Genomic DNA, 13,210 nt, shown 5'->3' on the forward strand with positions numbered 1-13,210 from the left:
CACAGGGCCTATTAATGTGCTGTACTGTTCTATGATCTATGTTCTTAACCAGGGGTCCCCAACCTTTTTTGCACTGCAGACTGGTTTAATATTGACAATATTCTTGCGGACCGGCCGACCGGGGGGAGAGGGGTGTTCAAGTAGCGTTAAACTCACCTCAACATGTCTTTTAAAGTTAGGGTTGCCAACTTTCTCACTCCCAAATAAGGGACAAAAGTAGCAGTCAAATCCCGGGACACTTTACCCCAAGAAAGACTACCATGACCGTGAAGCCTTGCGCGGGAACCTGTGTACGTATGTGATGTGCGCATGCGCGTACGTGCCAATTTTCTCCCCACAAATCAGTTTTGCCTTCATCTTCCTGACTATACTGTACATACGTTATTTCTACTTTATATAGGCTGTGTATTTATCATATCATTCCTGCTTTTACTATATGTTAGTGTTATTTATTTTCGGTTTTATGTGTTATTTGGTATGATTTGGTAGGTTACTTTTTGGGTCTGGGATGCTCAAAAAATTTTCCCTTATAAATTAATGGTAATTGCTTCTTCGCTTCACACCATTTCGGCACAAAAAGTTTCATAGGAACGCTCTACCTTAGCGGGGGAAATACAGGACCAACCAATTTAGCCCAATATATGGGATGTCCCAGCAAATACGGGACAGTTGGCAACCCTATGTTCAAGTTCAACAATGCATGACAGGGAATGAGGAAAGGCGCAGCTGACTCATACCATTTCCTCACGGCCTGGTAGCACATGCTTTGCAGCCCGGTACCGGTCCACGGCCCAGTGGTTGGGGACCGCTGTTCTTAACAATCAAGCATAATGACTTTGGCCAGCAAGGGCATTTTACACTCAAGAGAATGGAAAGATGTAAGATTACTATGAATTACAAAAATGGATTAACAATGCAAACAAAAATAATGAGGCAGCGTTCATGGACTCATGGACTGTTTGGAAAATCTGATGGTGGAGGGGAAGAAGCTGTTCCTGAATCATTGAGTGTGGGTGTCCAGGCTCCTGTATCTCCTCCCCACCACACAGACATGTACTGTATGGTAAGCATCCTTAGTGATGGATGTTGCCTCTTGAAGATGCCCTCCGCGATGGGCAAGGTTGTGATCATCATAAATATAAAAGATGATAATTAGCTTTATTTGTCTCATGTAGATCTAAGCATTGAAACATCCAGTGAAATGCATCATTTGCTTCATTGAGCAACACAGTGCGCTGGAGCAGCTCACATGTGTTGTGATGCTTCTGACACCAACATAGTATGACCAGAACTTACTAACCCTAACCCATACATCTTTGGAATTTGAGGGGAAACTGGAGCCCACAGAGGAATCCCAAGCAGTCACGGGAAAATATTGCATTACCTGTCTAAAAGGATTCAGTCCCTGGATGAAACAATGCAATCATGAGAAGAACTACTAATAACAGAGTTCAAAGTTGAAAGTAAAATTTATTATCAGGGTACATATATGTTACCACATACAGCCCTGAGATTCTTTTTTTCTGCAGGTCATCTTAGCAAATCTATAGAACAGCAACTGTAAACAGGGTCTGTAAACTGTAAGCATCAGGAACTGTAAAGAAACTGTGCAAATGCTAGATAAATAATGAGCATGAACTAACTGGATAAAAGAGTCCTTAAGTGAGTGTAGTTATCCCTTTATGTTCAAGAGCCTAATGGTTGAGGGGTAGTAACTGTTCTTGAACCTATTGGTGTGAGACCTGAGGCACTTGTACCTTCTACCTGATGGCAGCAGCAAGAAGAGAGCATGACCTGGGTGGAGAGGATCTTTGATGATGGATGCTATTTTTCTACAGCACCTTTTCATGTCGATGTGCTCAATGGTTTGGAGGGTTTTACCCGTGATGTACTGGGCCAGATCCACTACCTTTTGTAGGGTTTTCCACTCAAAGGCATTGGTGTTCCCATACCAGGCCATAATGCAGCCAGTCAGCACACTTTCCACACACATCTATAAAAGTTTGCCTAGGCTTTCGATGATGTGCCAAATCTCTGCAGACTCCCGAGGAAGTAAAGGCGCTGTCATGCTTTCTTCGCAATTATGTTTATATGACAGGTCCTCTGAGACAGTGACACCCAGGAATTTGAAGTTACTGACCCTCTTCACCTCTGATCCTTCAATGATTACTGGCTCACCGACCCCTGGTTTCGCCCTCCAGAAGTCTACTATCAGTTCCTTGGTCTTATTGACATTGAGAGAGAGGTTGTTGTCCTTACACCACACAGCCAAATTTTCAATCTTCCTCCTATATCCTGATCCATCACCAGCTTTGATACAGCCCACAACAATGGTGTAATCAAACTGTAAGGGTGAAAAGACCATGATAGGAGTTAAATACAGGCCTCTGAACAGCAGCCAGAATGTGGGATACAAATTACAGTGGGAGATGGAAAAGGCATATAAAAAGGGCAATGTTATGATAGTCATGGGGGATTTCAATATGCAGGTAGATTGGGAAAATCAGGTTGATGCTGGATCCCTAGAGAGGGAATTTGAGGAATACCTACGAGCAGCTTGTGGTTGAACCTACTAGTGAAAAGGCAATTCTGGATTGAGTATTGTGTAATGAACCAGATTTGATTAAGGAGCTTATGGTAAAGGGACCCTAAGGAGACAGTGATGATAAAATCATAGATTCACCCTGCAATTTGAGAGAGAGATGCTGAACTCTGCTGTATTAATATTACAGTGGAGTAAAGGGAATGACGGATGTGTGGGAGAGGAGCTGGCCAAAGTAGATTGGGAGGGGACACTAGCGGGGATGACAGCAGAATAACTAAGGCTGGAGCTTCTAGAAGCAATTCGGAAGGTACTTTGCAAAGATGAAGAGGTATTCTAAAGAGAGGATGAGGCAACCGTGGCTGATAAGAGAAGTCAAACGCAGCATAAAAGCTAAAGAGAGGACGTATAATATAGCAAAAATGTGTGGGAAGTTAGAGGATTGGGGAGCTTTTAAAAAGCATCAGAAGGCAACTAAAAAGCCATAAGGAGAGAAAAGATGAAATATGAAGTTAAGCTAATCAATAATATAAAAAGGGATAACAATTTTTTCAGATATATAGAAAGTAAAAGAGAGGCATGGTTGGATATCAGACTACTAGAAATTAAAGTTGGAGAGGTTGTATTGGACTGTAGAAGATACTAGCAGTATGCCAGAAATTCAAGACTGAAGCAAGTGTAGTTGCTGTTACTAAGGAGCAGGTGCTTAAGAAGCTCAACGATCTGAAGGAAGAGAAGTTACCTGCACCAGATGGACTGCACCCCAGGTTTCTGAAATAGGTAGCTGAAGAGATTGTAGAGGCATTAGTTATGATCTTTCAAGAATCACTAGATTTTGGAATGGTTCTAGAGGATTGGAAAATTGGAAATGTCACTCCACTCTTTAAGAAGGGAGAAATGCAGAAGGAAGGAAATTATAGGCCAGTTAGTCTGACCTCAGTGTTTGGGAAGATATTGGAGTCCATTATTAAGGATGAGGTTTTGAGATACTTTGAGGCACATGATAAAATAGGCCAAAGTCAGTATGGCCTCCTTAAGGGGAAATTTTGCCTGACAAATCTGTTGGAATTCTTTGAGGAAATAACAAGCAGAGTATACAAAGGCGAGTCATTGGATGTTGTTTACTTGGATTTTCAGAAGTCCTTTGACAAGGTGCGGCACATGAGGCAGCTAACAAGATAAGAGCCCATGGTATTACAGGAAAGATACTGGCATGAATAGAGGATTGGCAGACTGGGGCAGACAAAGAGTGGGGATAAAAAGAGTCTTTTCTGGTTGGCTGTCGGTGGCAAGTGGGGTTCTGAGGGAGTTGGTGTTGGACTGCGTCTTTTCACGTTATATGTCAACAATTTTGATGTTGGAATTGATGGCTTTGAGACCAAGTTTGCAAACAGTGCAACGACAGGTGGTGAGTCAAGTAGCGTTGAAGAAGTAGGGGGTGTGCAGAAGGACTTTGACAGGCTGAGGGAATGGGAAAGAAGTGGTAGGTGGAATGTAGTATAGGGAAATACATTCATTTCGGTAGAAAGAATAAAGGCGTAGACTGTTTTCTAAATGGGAGATCATTCAAAACTCAGGGCTGCGAAGGGACTTGGGAGTCCTCATGCAGGCTTCCCTAAAAGTTAACTTGCAAGTTGAGTCAGTGGTAAGGAAGGCAAATGCAATGTTGGCATTCATTTTGTAAGGACTAGAATATAAGAGTAAGGATATAATGCTGAGGCTATATAAGGCATTAGTCAGACCACACTATACAAGACCACAGTATTGTAAACAGATTTAGGTCCTGTGTCTCAGAAAAAGATGTGCAGGATCGGATAGGGCAGTGGTCCCCAACCACCGGGCGCGAAGCATGTGGTACTGGACTGCGAGGAAACGATATGAGTCAGCTGCACCTTTCCTCATTCCCTGTCACGTACTGTTGAACTTGAACATAGGGTTGCCAACTGTCCCGTATTTGCCAGGACATCCCGTATATTGGGCTAAATTGGTTTGTCCCATACAGGACTGCCCTTGTCCCGCATTTCCCCCGCTAAGGTAGAGCGTTCCTATGAAACCTTTTGTGCTGAAATGGCGTAAAGCGAAGAAGCAATTACCATTAATTTATATGGGAAAAATTTTTGAGCGTTCCCAGACCCAAAAAATAACCTACCAAATCATACCAAATAACACATAAAACCTAATATAACTCTAACATATAGTAAAAGCAGGAATGATATGATAAGTACACAGCCTATATAAAGTAGAAATAATATATGTACAGTGTAGTCGGGAAGATTCAGCCAAAACCGATTTGTGGAAAAAAAATCGGCACGTACGCGCATGCGCACATCACATGTGCGCACACAGGTGCCTGCGCAAGGCTTCATGGTCATGGTAGTCTTTCTCGGGGTAAACGCAAGTGTCCCATCAACACACACAAAAGCTGCTGGTGAATGCAGCAGGCCAGGCAGCATCTATAGGAAAAGGTACAGTCGACGTTTCAGGCTGGGACCCTTCGTCAAGATTTGACTGCTACTTTTGTCCCTTATTTGGGAGTGAGAAAGTTGGCAACCCTAACTGTAAAAGACATGTTGAGGTGAGTTTAACCCTACTTGAACACCTTCCCACCCCAGTCGGCCGGTCCACAAGAATATTGTCAATATTAAACTGGTCCACAGTGCAAAAAAGGTTGGAGACCCCTGGGATAGGGCCCTTAGGAGTTTCACGAGAATGATTCCAGGAATGAAAGGGTTTATGTATAATGAACGATGATGGCTCTGGGCCTGTAGTCGCTGGAGTTTAGAAGAATGAGGGAGTATCTCATTGAAACCTATTGAATATCGAAAGGCCAAGACAGAGTTGATATGGAGTGCATGTTTCCTATAGTGTCTGAGTCTAGGACAAGAGGACACAGCCTCAAAATAGAGATATGTCCATTTAGAACAGAAATTAGGAATTTGCGAGAAGGTAGTGAATCTGTGGAATTCGTTTTCATAGACAGCTGTGGAGGCTAAGTCTTTGGGTATATTTAAAGTAGAGGCTGATGGGTTTTGGATTTGTAAGGGTGTCAAATGCTACAGGACGAAGGCAGGATAATGGGGTTGAGAGGGATAATAAATCAGCCATAATGGAATGATGGAGTAGATCTGATGAGCCGAATGGGCCAATTCTACTGTCCTGGCTTATGGTCTTTCCACTTTACAACCTTAGTGTACTTTCGAATTACCTGAACTGATAGCACCATCACTTCTGAATCTGAAGGTTGTGAGTTGAAGTCAGGCTCCAGGAATAGAAACGTAGAAAATAGGTGCAGGAGTCGGCCATTCGGCCCTTCGAGCCTGCACTGCCATTCAGTACGATCCTGGCTGATCATCCAACTCAGAACTCTATACCTGCCTTCTCTCCATACCCCCTGATCCCCTTAGCCACAAGGGCCATATCTAACTCCCTCTTAAATATAGCCAATGAACTGGCCTCAACTGTTTCCTGTGGCAGAGAATTCCACAGATTCACCACTCTCTGTGTGAAGAAGTTTTTCCTAATCTCGGTCTTAAAAGGCTTCCCCTTTATTCTCAAACTGTGACCCTTCGTTCTGGACTTCCCCAACATCGGGAACAATCTTCCTGCATCTAGCCTGTCCAATCCCTTTAGGATCTTATACTTTTCAATCAGATCCCCCCTCACTCTTCTAAATTCCAGAGAGTATAAGCCTAGTCGATCCAGTCTTTCATCATATGAAAGTCCTGCCATCCCAGGAATCAATCTGGTAAACCTTCTTTGTACTCCCTCTATGGCAAGAATGTCTTTCCTCAGATTAGGGGACCAAAACTGCACACAATACTCCAGTTGTGGTCTCACCAAGGCCTTGTACAACTGCAGTAGTACCTCTCTGCTCCTGTTCTTGAATCCTCTTGCTATGAATGCCAGCATACCATTTGCCTTTTTCACCGCCTGCTGTACCTGCGTGCCCACTTTCAATGACTGGTGTACAATGACACCCAGGTCGCGTTGCACCTCCCCTTTTCCTAATCGGCCACCATTCAGATAATAATCTGTTTTCCTGTTCTTGCCACCAAAGTGGATAACCTCACATTTATCCACATTAAACTGCATCTGCCATGAATTTGCCCAGTCACCTAACCTATCCAAGTCACCCTGGATCCTCTTAGCATCCTCCTCACAGCTAACACTGCCGCCCAGCTTCGTGTCATCCACAAACTTGGAGATGCTGCATTTAATTCCCTCATCTAAGTCATTAATATATATTGTAAACAACTGAGGTCCCAGCACTGAGCCTTGCGGTACCCCACTCGTCACTGCCTGCCATTCTGAAAAGGTCCTATTTAGTCCCACTCTTTGCTTCCTGTCTGCCAACCAATTCTCTATCCACATCAATACCATACCTCCAATACCACGTGCTTTAAGTTTGCACACTAATCTCCTGTGTGGGACCTTGTCAAAAGCCTTTTGAAAATCCAAATATACCACATCCACTGGTTCTCCCCTATCCACTCTACTAGTTACATCCTCAAAAAATTCTGTGAGATTCATCAGACATGATTTTCCTTTCACAAATCCATGCTGACTCTGTCGGAAGATTTCACCGCTTTCCAAATGTGCTGTTATCACATCCTTGATAACTGACTCCAGCAGTTTCCCCACCACTGATGTCAGGCTTACCAGTCCATAATTCCCCGGTTTCTCTCTCCCTCCTTTTTTAAAAAGCAGGGTTACATTAGCCACCCTCTAATCCTCAGGAACTAATCCAGAATCTAAAGAGTTTTGAAAAATTATCACTAATGCATCCACTATTTCTTGTGCTACTTCCTTAAGCACTGTGGGATGCAGGCCATCTGGCCCGGGGGATTTATCTGCCTTTAATCCCTTCAATTTACCTAACACCACTTCCCTACTAACATGTATTTCCCTCAGTTCCTCCATCTCACTAGACCCTCGGTCCTCGGAATCTAACCGTTCCTCTGGGATAACTGTTTAATGTTTATTGCATGTTGTATCAGTAGAGGTGCCCTCTTTTAGATAAAGCATGAAGTCATATCTCTGTCTGGCAGCATTTTTGGAGACGAATAGTTTTGGACAGTCAACATTTTGGGCCAAGACCTTTCATTAGGTCCTTCATTAGTCCTGATGAAGAATTGCAACCAAAATATCAACTGTTTATTTTTCTCCACTAGATGCTGGCTGCCCTGCTGAGTTTCTTCAACAATTTGTGTTTGTTGCTCAAAATTTCCAGCATCTGCAGAATCTCTTGTGTTCATAGTTCTGTTTTCTCCTCTGCGTGGCTGTGAGAGATCTTATCGTACAATTTGAAGAAAAGCAGGAGTTATTCCTAGCTTCCTGCATATTGTCAGAAGGGCATCTGATGATAGGTGAACACTCGCCAGAGTGTTTTCTTAAAACTATCAAGAGACTGGCAGACCTGCTCTGCATTACCAGGCTGTGGATTCATTTCAGATTTGCCAGATTTGAATGTTTTCCTCTGATTTTTCACATTGCATTTGTGCAGTGTCTGATTTCAAACACTAGGTGGGGCTGTGCTGCTCCTTGTGCAGATTGATCTCAACCAGGATTGCCACAGAATAAGTAAATACAGCAAGAATTACGAATAAGTTGAACTACAAATAAAATAGAAGATGTCTCCAAACTGATTTGAGAAGATTGTCTAGAGTTGTGTCTTCTCTGGATGTTCGCTCGGTCTCTCTCTCTCTCTGGTATTTGGGACATAGCACGGTTGTCATTTTTGATCCTGAGATGGACATCTGACACCATAACTGTCATTTGTTTATCTCTCACTCTATGGCACCGAAGGTCATTCCCTGTAGCCTCTCTGGCTAATCTTCCTCAGTACCACAAGATCATCACAAACTTGTCTTCTTAGTGGACTCACTCACTCCTGTACTCACTGTTGTACATTGCTTGCGGTGAGGCAGATCTTTAATACAAAATGTTGATTCTCGTCTCTTCTTCGCATTGGGGGAATTGGCCTTTTTTTTCTCCCCCATTGGCCTTGTGATGTTTAAACTGCCACTTCTGTAAGAAAGGATGTGCTGGCATTGTTGAGAGTTAAGAGGCGATTCACAAGAATGATCCCAGGAATGAAAGGGTTAACGAATGAGGAGCATTTGATGGCTGCCGGACTGTACGTGCTGGAGTTTAGAAGAATGAGGGGAATCTCATAGAAAGCTACTGAATTGAAAAGCTGGATAGAGTGGATGTGGAGAGGATGTTTCCTGTAGTAGGGGAGCCTAGGACCTGAGGACAGTCTCAGAATACAAGGATGTCCCTTTAGAACAGAGATGAGAAGAAATTTCTTCAGCAAGAGGGCAGTGAATCTGTGGAATTCATTGCCACAGGTGGCTGTGGAGGCCAAGTCTTTGAAGCAGAGGTTGATAGGTTCTTAATTAGTGAGGGTGTCATAGATTATGTGGAAAAAGCAGGAGAATGGGGTTGTGAGGGAAAATAAATCAACCATCATGGAATGGCGGAGCAGACCCGATGGGCCATATGGTCTGATTCTGCTCCTCTGTCATATGGTCTTATGAGAACATCATACTCGACTTGAATGATCACACTACTACCTGTAATTGTAGGGAAGAAGCTACAGTGCAAATTTAAGCATGTTTCTACAACAGCATGGTGGTGTAGAGGGTGGACTTACTGTTTCCCCTTGGCAAGCTACAGCTCTTTGCTGTCCTGGTACTATTCCAGCAGGGATATGCAAGGTTGTTGACATGAGTTGATAGGAGCCAGTGATCCTATCATTTGCCAAGTACCTAGGATGGAATTCAAATGTTAAAACTCTCCACTTCTCAACCTTTCTTCTAACTTTAAAGATGCGCCTTGATATATGCATGTTTTGACCAGCTCCCTTTTCAATCATCTGCCAAATATCCATTTTCATGACATGAGAGATTTCTGCTGGAAACACAGATCAACGCAAAAAATGCTGGTGTGACTCAACAGGTCAGGCAGCGTCTGAGGAGGGGAATAAATAGTCAATATTTCAGGCTGAGACCCTTCATCAGGATTGGAAAAGAAGGAGGTAAAAGCTAGAATAAAAAAGGTGGGGTGGGAGGGGGAGGTGTACAAGCTGGCAGGTGATAGGTGGAAGAGATAAAGGGCTGAAGAACGTAGAATCTGATAGGATAGGAGAGGAGAGTGGACCATGGGAGAAAGAGAAGGAGAAGGAGAACCAGAGGCTGGTGGTGGGTGGTGAGGAGAAGAGAAGGGGTAAAAGGAGAACCAGAATGGGGAACAGTAAAAGAGAGAAGGGGGAGGAGAGAGAAATTACTGGAAGCTAGAGAAATCAATCTTCATGCCATCAGGTTGGTTGCTGTCCAGATGGAATATAAGGTGTTGCTCCTCCAACCTGAGAATAGCCATATCCCTTTTCAAAATTCAAGATTTATTTATTGTTATTCCTCAGTACATGAGTGTAAAGGAGAAAAGATGATTGTTGCTCCAGATCCAATGCAACAGAAAAGAAACACAAATATAACTATAAAAGCAATGCTATAAAACACAATGCACAGATACGTAGTCTGATTTTATGTACAGAAATTGAATTGAGTTGACTTTATTACTTGCATCCTTCAAATACATGAGGAGTAAGTCTCTGTTCAGATGTGTAATGTGCAATTATAGTAACTTATATTGATGATCCTGTTGTACATAATATTTATTATAACATAGAAATAAAGTGACACTAGGTGATGTGTACGTAGTGGTGGAGGGGTAGGTTACTGGGTGGAGGTTGATTTTGCAAGTAACCTTTAAAGTAACTTGGAATCTGCTATCTTAAAGATGTATATAAATGTGTGTTGTAACTAGGTGAATAAATAAAGTCACAACTAGGATTTATGCCATGTCTCATATCATCAGTATGCTGCGAAGAACTTCCTGTCCAATGAATTCAATGACTACAGGCAGCAACTTGTGGGATGTGCGTAAAGGTCTCAGTTCTTTTTGGAAACTTTCAGCTCTGTCTGAACTGTGCCTAGTGAGCACCTAGGTCTAATGTTTCTGCTGTGCTAGTTAATGACAGAAAGAGGCTCACGGACTTTAACAGCTTCAAGCGTTCAGAACTGCTTCACAGCCATGAAGTACACTTGAAGATGGAGCTACTGTTGTTACTGTGGGGAAATATGGTAGCTAGGTTTGCACCCTCAAAAATTCTTGCAAACAGCACAGCAGTGTAGCAGTTAGCACAATCACTTTACAGAGCTAGCAATTACCAATTAGGGTTCAATTCCCACCGCTGTTTATAGGAGTGTGTACCTTCTATCTGTGATTGCTTGGGTTTCCTCCAGTCGGGGTTCCTCTCACATTCCAAAGACCTAGAGGTTAGAGTTAGTGTGTTGTGGGCATGTTATGTTGGCACCCGAACCATGGCAACCTTTGCAGACTGTCCCCAACACATTGTCAGACTGTGTTGGTCATTGATGCAAACCGACACATTTCACTGTATATTTTGATGTACATATGACAAATAAAGCTAAGCTTACTTTATCTTACTTTAAATGATCAGCTTTTTTGTTTTGAATTGTTCATTAAAATAGTTTCTAAGGATCTTTTGCATCCACCGAAAGGGTAGAGGGGGCTGTTTCTGTGCTGTGTAGAGCATAGTGCTCTATGAATCTAAAACTCTATCAAGCATCTGACTTAGATTGAAAACGATGGCTCTGTTTTAATCACAGAGAGTTAGACCATTTCCAACTCTTCCCTTACAGAATGGCTCACTTTGGACAGAGCTTGAGAAGCTGAGAAATGCTAATAACTTCATGGCTGAAGAACAGATACTAAGCATCTTCCTAGGACTCTGCAAGGGACTGAAGGCTATCCATGACAAGGGCTATGCACACAGGTAAATCTTGTCCTTTAACTGTGTTTAAGGAGAGACGTAAAGGGGACTGGAGGCAACTTTTTCACATAAAGGGAAGTGGGTATGTGGGAGGAACTGTCAGAGGAAGTGGTAGAGGCAGGTATAATTACAGCATCTAAAGGACACTTAGATTGGTACGTGGATAGGAATGCTTTGGGGAAATATGGGCCAAATGCAGGCAAGTGGGATTAGCTGAGCTAAGCAAATTGGTTGAGGCATGGATGAGTTGGGCTGAAGTGAAAGTTTCTGTGCTTTATAGATGTATAGCTCTGTAACTTGTAGGCATTGAACATCAGTGAGGTGTGTGTGAGATCCATAATCTATAGATACTACTATTGCTTCAGGCTTGCAAGATGATGCAATGAAGTTATAAACCTCCTCTATGTACAGTGCCTTGACGTAGTATTCAGCCCCCACAACTATTTTCATATTTTGTTGTCTCATTTTCTAAATTTAAAATATATTGAAGTAGGATTTTTGAGCTGATCTAGAAAACTTTGTGCATCATGCTTAATCAAAAGAAAAAGTTCAAAACCTGTCAACAATTTGCTAAAAATTAAAAACCAAACTAACTAATTTCCCAACTAACCTGGAACAATTTATGCAATTTTGCAAAGAGGAATGGGCAAATCTTGCTCCATTACGTTCCGCAAAACTAATAGAGACTTATTCAAAAAAACTACTGGCTGTAATAGCTGCAAGAGGTGACTCAACTGTCCTGAGCAAAGGGAGATAAATGCCTTTAAACTGCCGACATTTCAGTTTTTGAATTTTTAGTATTCATGCTTTAGGAGCATGTGATTCACAAATAAAAATTCTCTGTTAAATTGATAAAAATCCCTCGTTGTAATACTCATTTATGTGTGCATAGGGTTGGGGGCTGAATAATTTTACAAGACACTGTATGTAAAAAATCCAAAGGCATTATATTGAAAAGGAGGAGGAAGGGAGTTCTCCCTAGTTCCCTGGATGATCTTTATCACTCAATCAACCTTGTCTTTTTTTAAGAAAGTAATTCCATTTCTGTTTATGGGAGACAGCCACATGCAAATTAATTATCACATTTTTTACATTACATCAGTGGTGAGTGCCTGGAATGTGCTGGGTGCTGGTGCATGCAAGTACCATGGAGGCATTAAGGAGGCTCTTGGATAGGCACACGAATGTGCAGAGAATGGAAGAATAGGGACATTGTGTAGACAGAAGGGATTAGTGTAGTTAGGCATTTAATTATTTTGGCACAACATTGTGAGCCAGAGTGGCTTTTGCTGTACTGTTCCCTGTCCTAACGGTGAGGACATTTCAGAAAAAACAACATACACAAAATGCTGGAAAAACTCAGCAGGCCATGCAGCATCTAGGGAAAAGAGTATGGCTGACGTTTCGATCTGGAGAGAAAAAAAGAGAAAGAGTCAGAGTAAGAAGATGAAGGGTGAGGGGAGGAAGAAACACAAGGTGAAACTTGGGGTGGTGCGCGGTGAAGTAAAGAGCTGGGAAGTTGATTGGTGAAAGGGATACTGGGCTGGAGAAAGGGGAATCTGATGGGAGAGGACAGAAAGAAAAAGGCGAGGAGCACCAGATGGGCAGGCGAGGAGATAAGGTGAGAGAAGGAAAAGGGATTGGTGAAGGAGAGGAAGGGTTGGGCATTATCGGAAGTTTGAGAAATCGATGTTCACGCCATCAGGTTGAAGGCTACCCAAATGGAATAAAGGGGTTGCTCCTTCAACCTGAGTGTGGCCTCGTCATGACAGTAGAGGAAGCCATGGACTGACATATGGGAATGGGAAGTG

General features: G+C 42.6%; 1 protein-coding gene across 2 annotated transcripts in view; it reads left to right on the forward strand.

Moving 5' to 3' along the window:
- Positions 1-13,210, forward strand: part of stk16 (serine/threonine kinase 16) — a 67,092-nt gene that overhangs the window by 29,665 nt on the left and 24,217 nt on the right. For both annotated transcript variants that reach the window (XM_072260983.1, XM_072260984.1), the window contains exon 4: positions 11,269-11,402. In XM_072260983.1, the coding sequence (XP_072117084.1) occupies positions 11,269-11,402 (134 nt within the window). The remainder of the gene's footprint in view (positions 1-11,268; positions 11,403-13,210) is intronic.

This window comes from Mobula birostris, chromosome 6 (assembly GCF_030028105.1).
Source record: "Mobula birostris isolate sMobBir1 chromosome 6, sMobBir1.hap1, whole genome shotgun sequence".
In the NCBI taxonomy this organism is placed as follows: Eukaryota; Metazoa; Chordata; class Chondrichthyes; order Myliobatiformes; family Myliobatidae; genus Mobula; species Mobula birostris.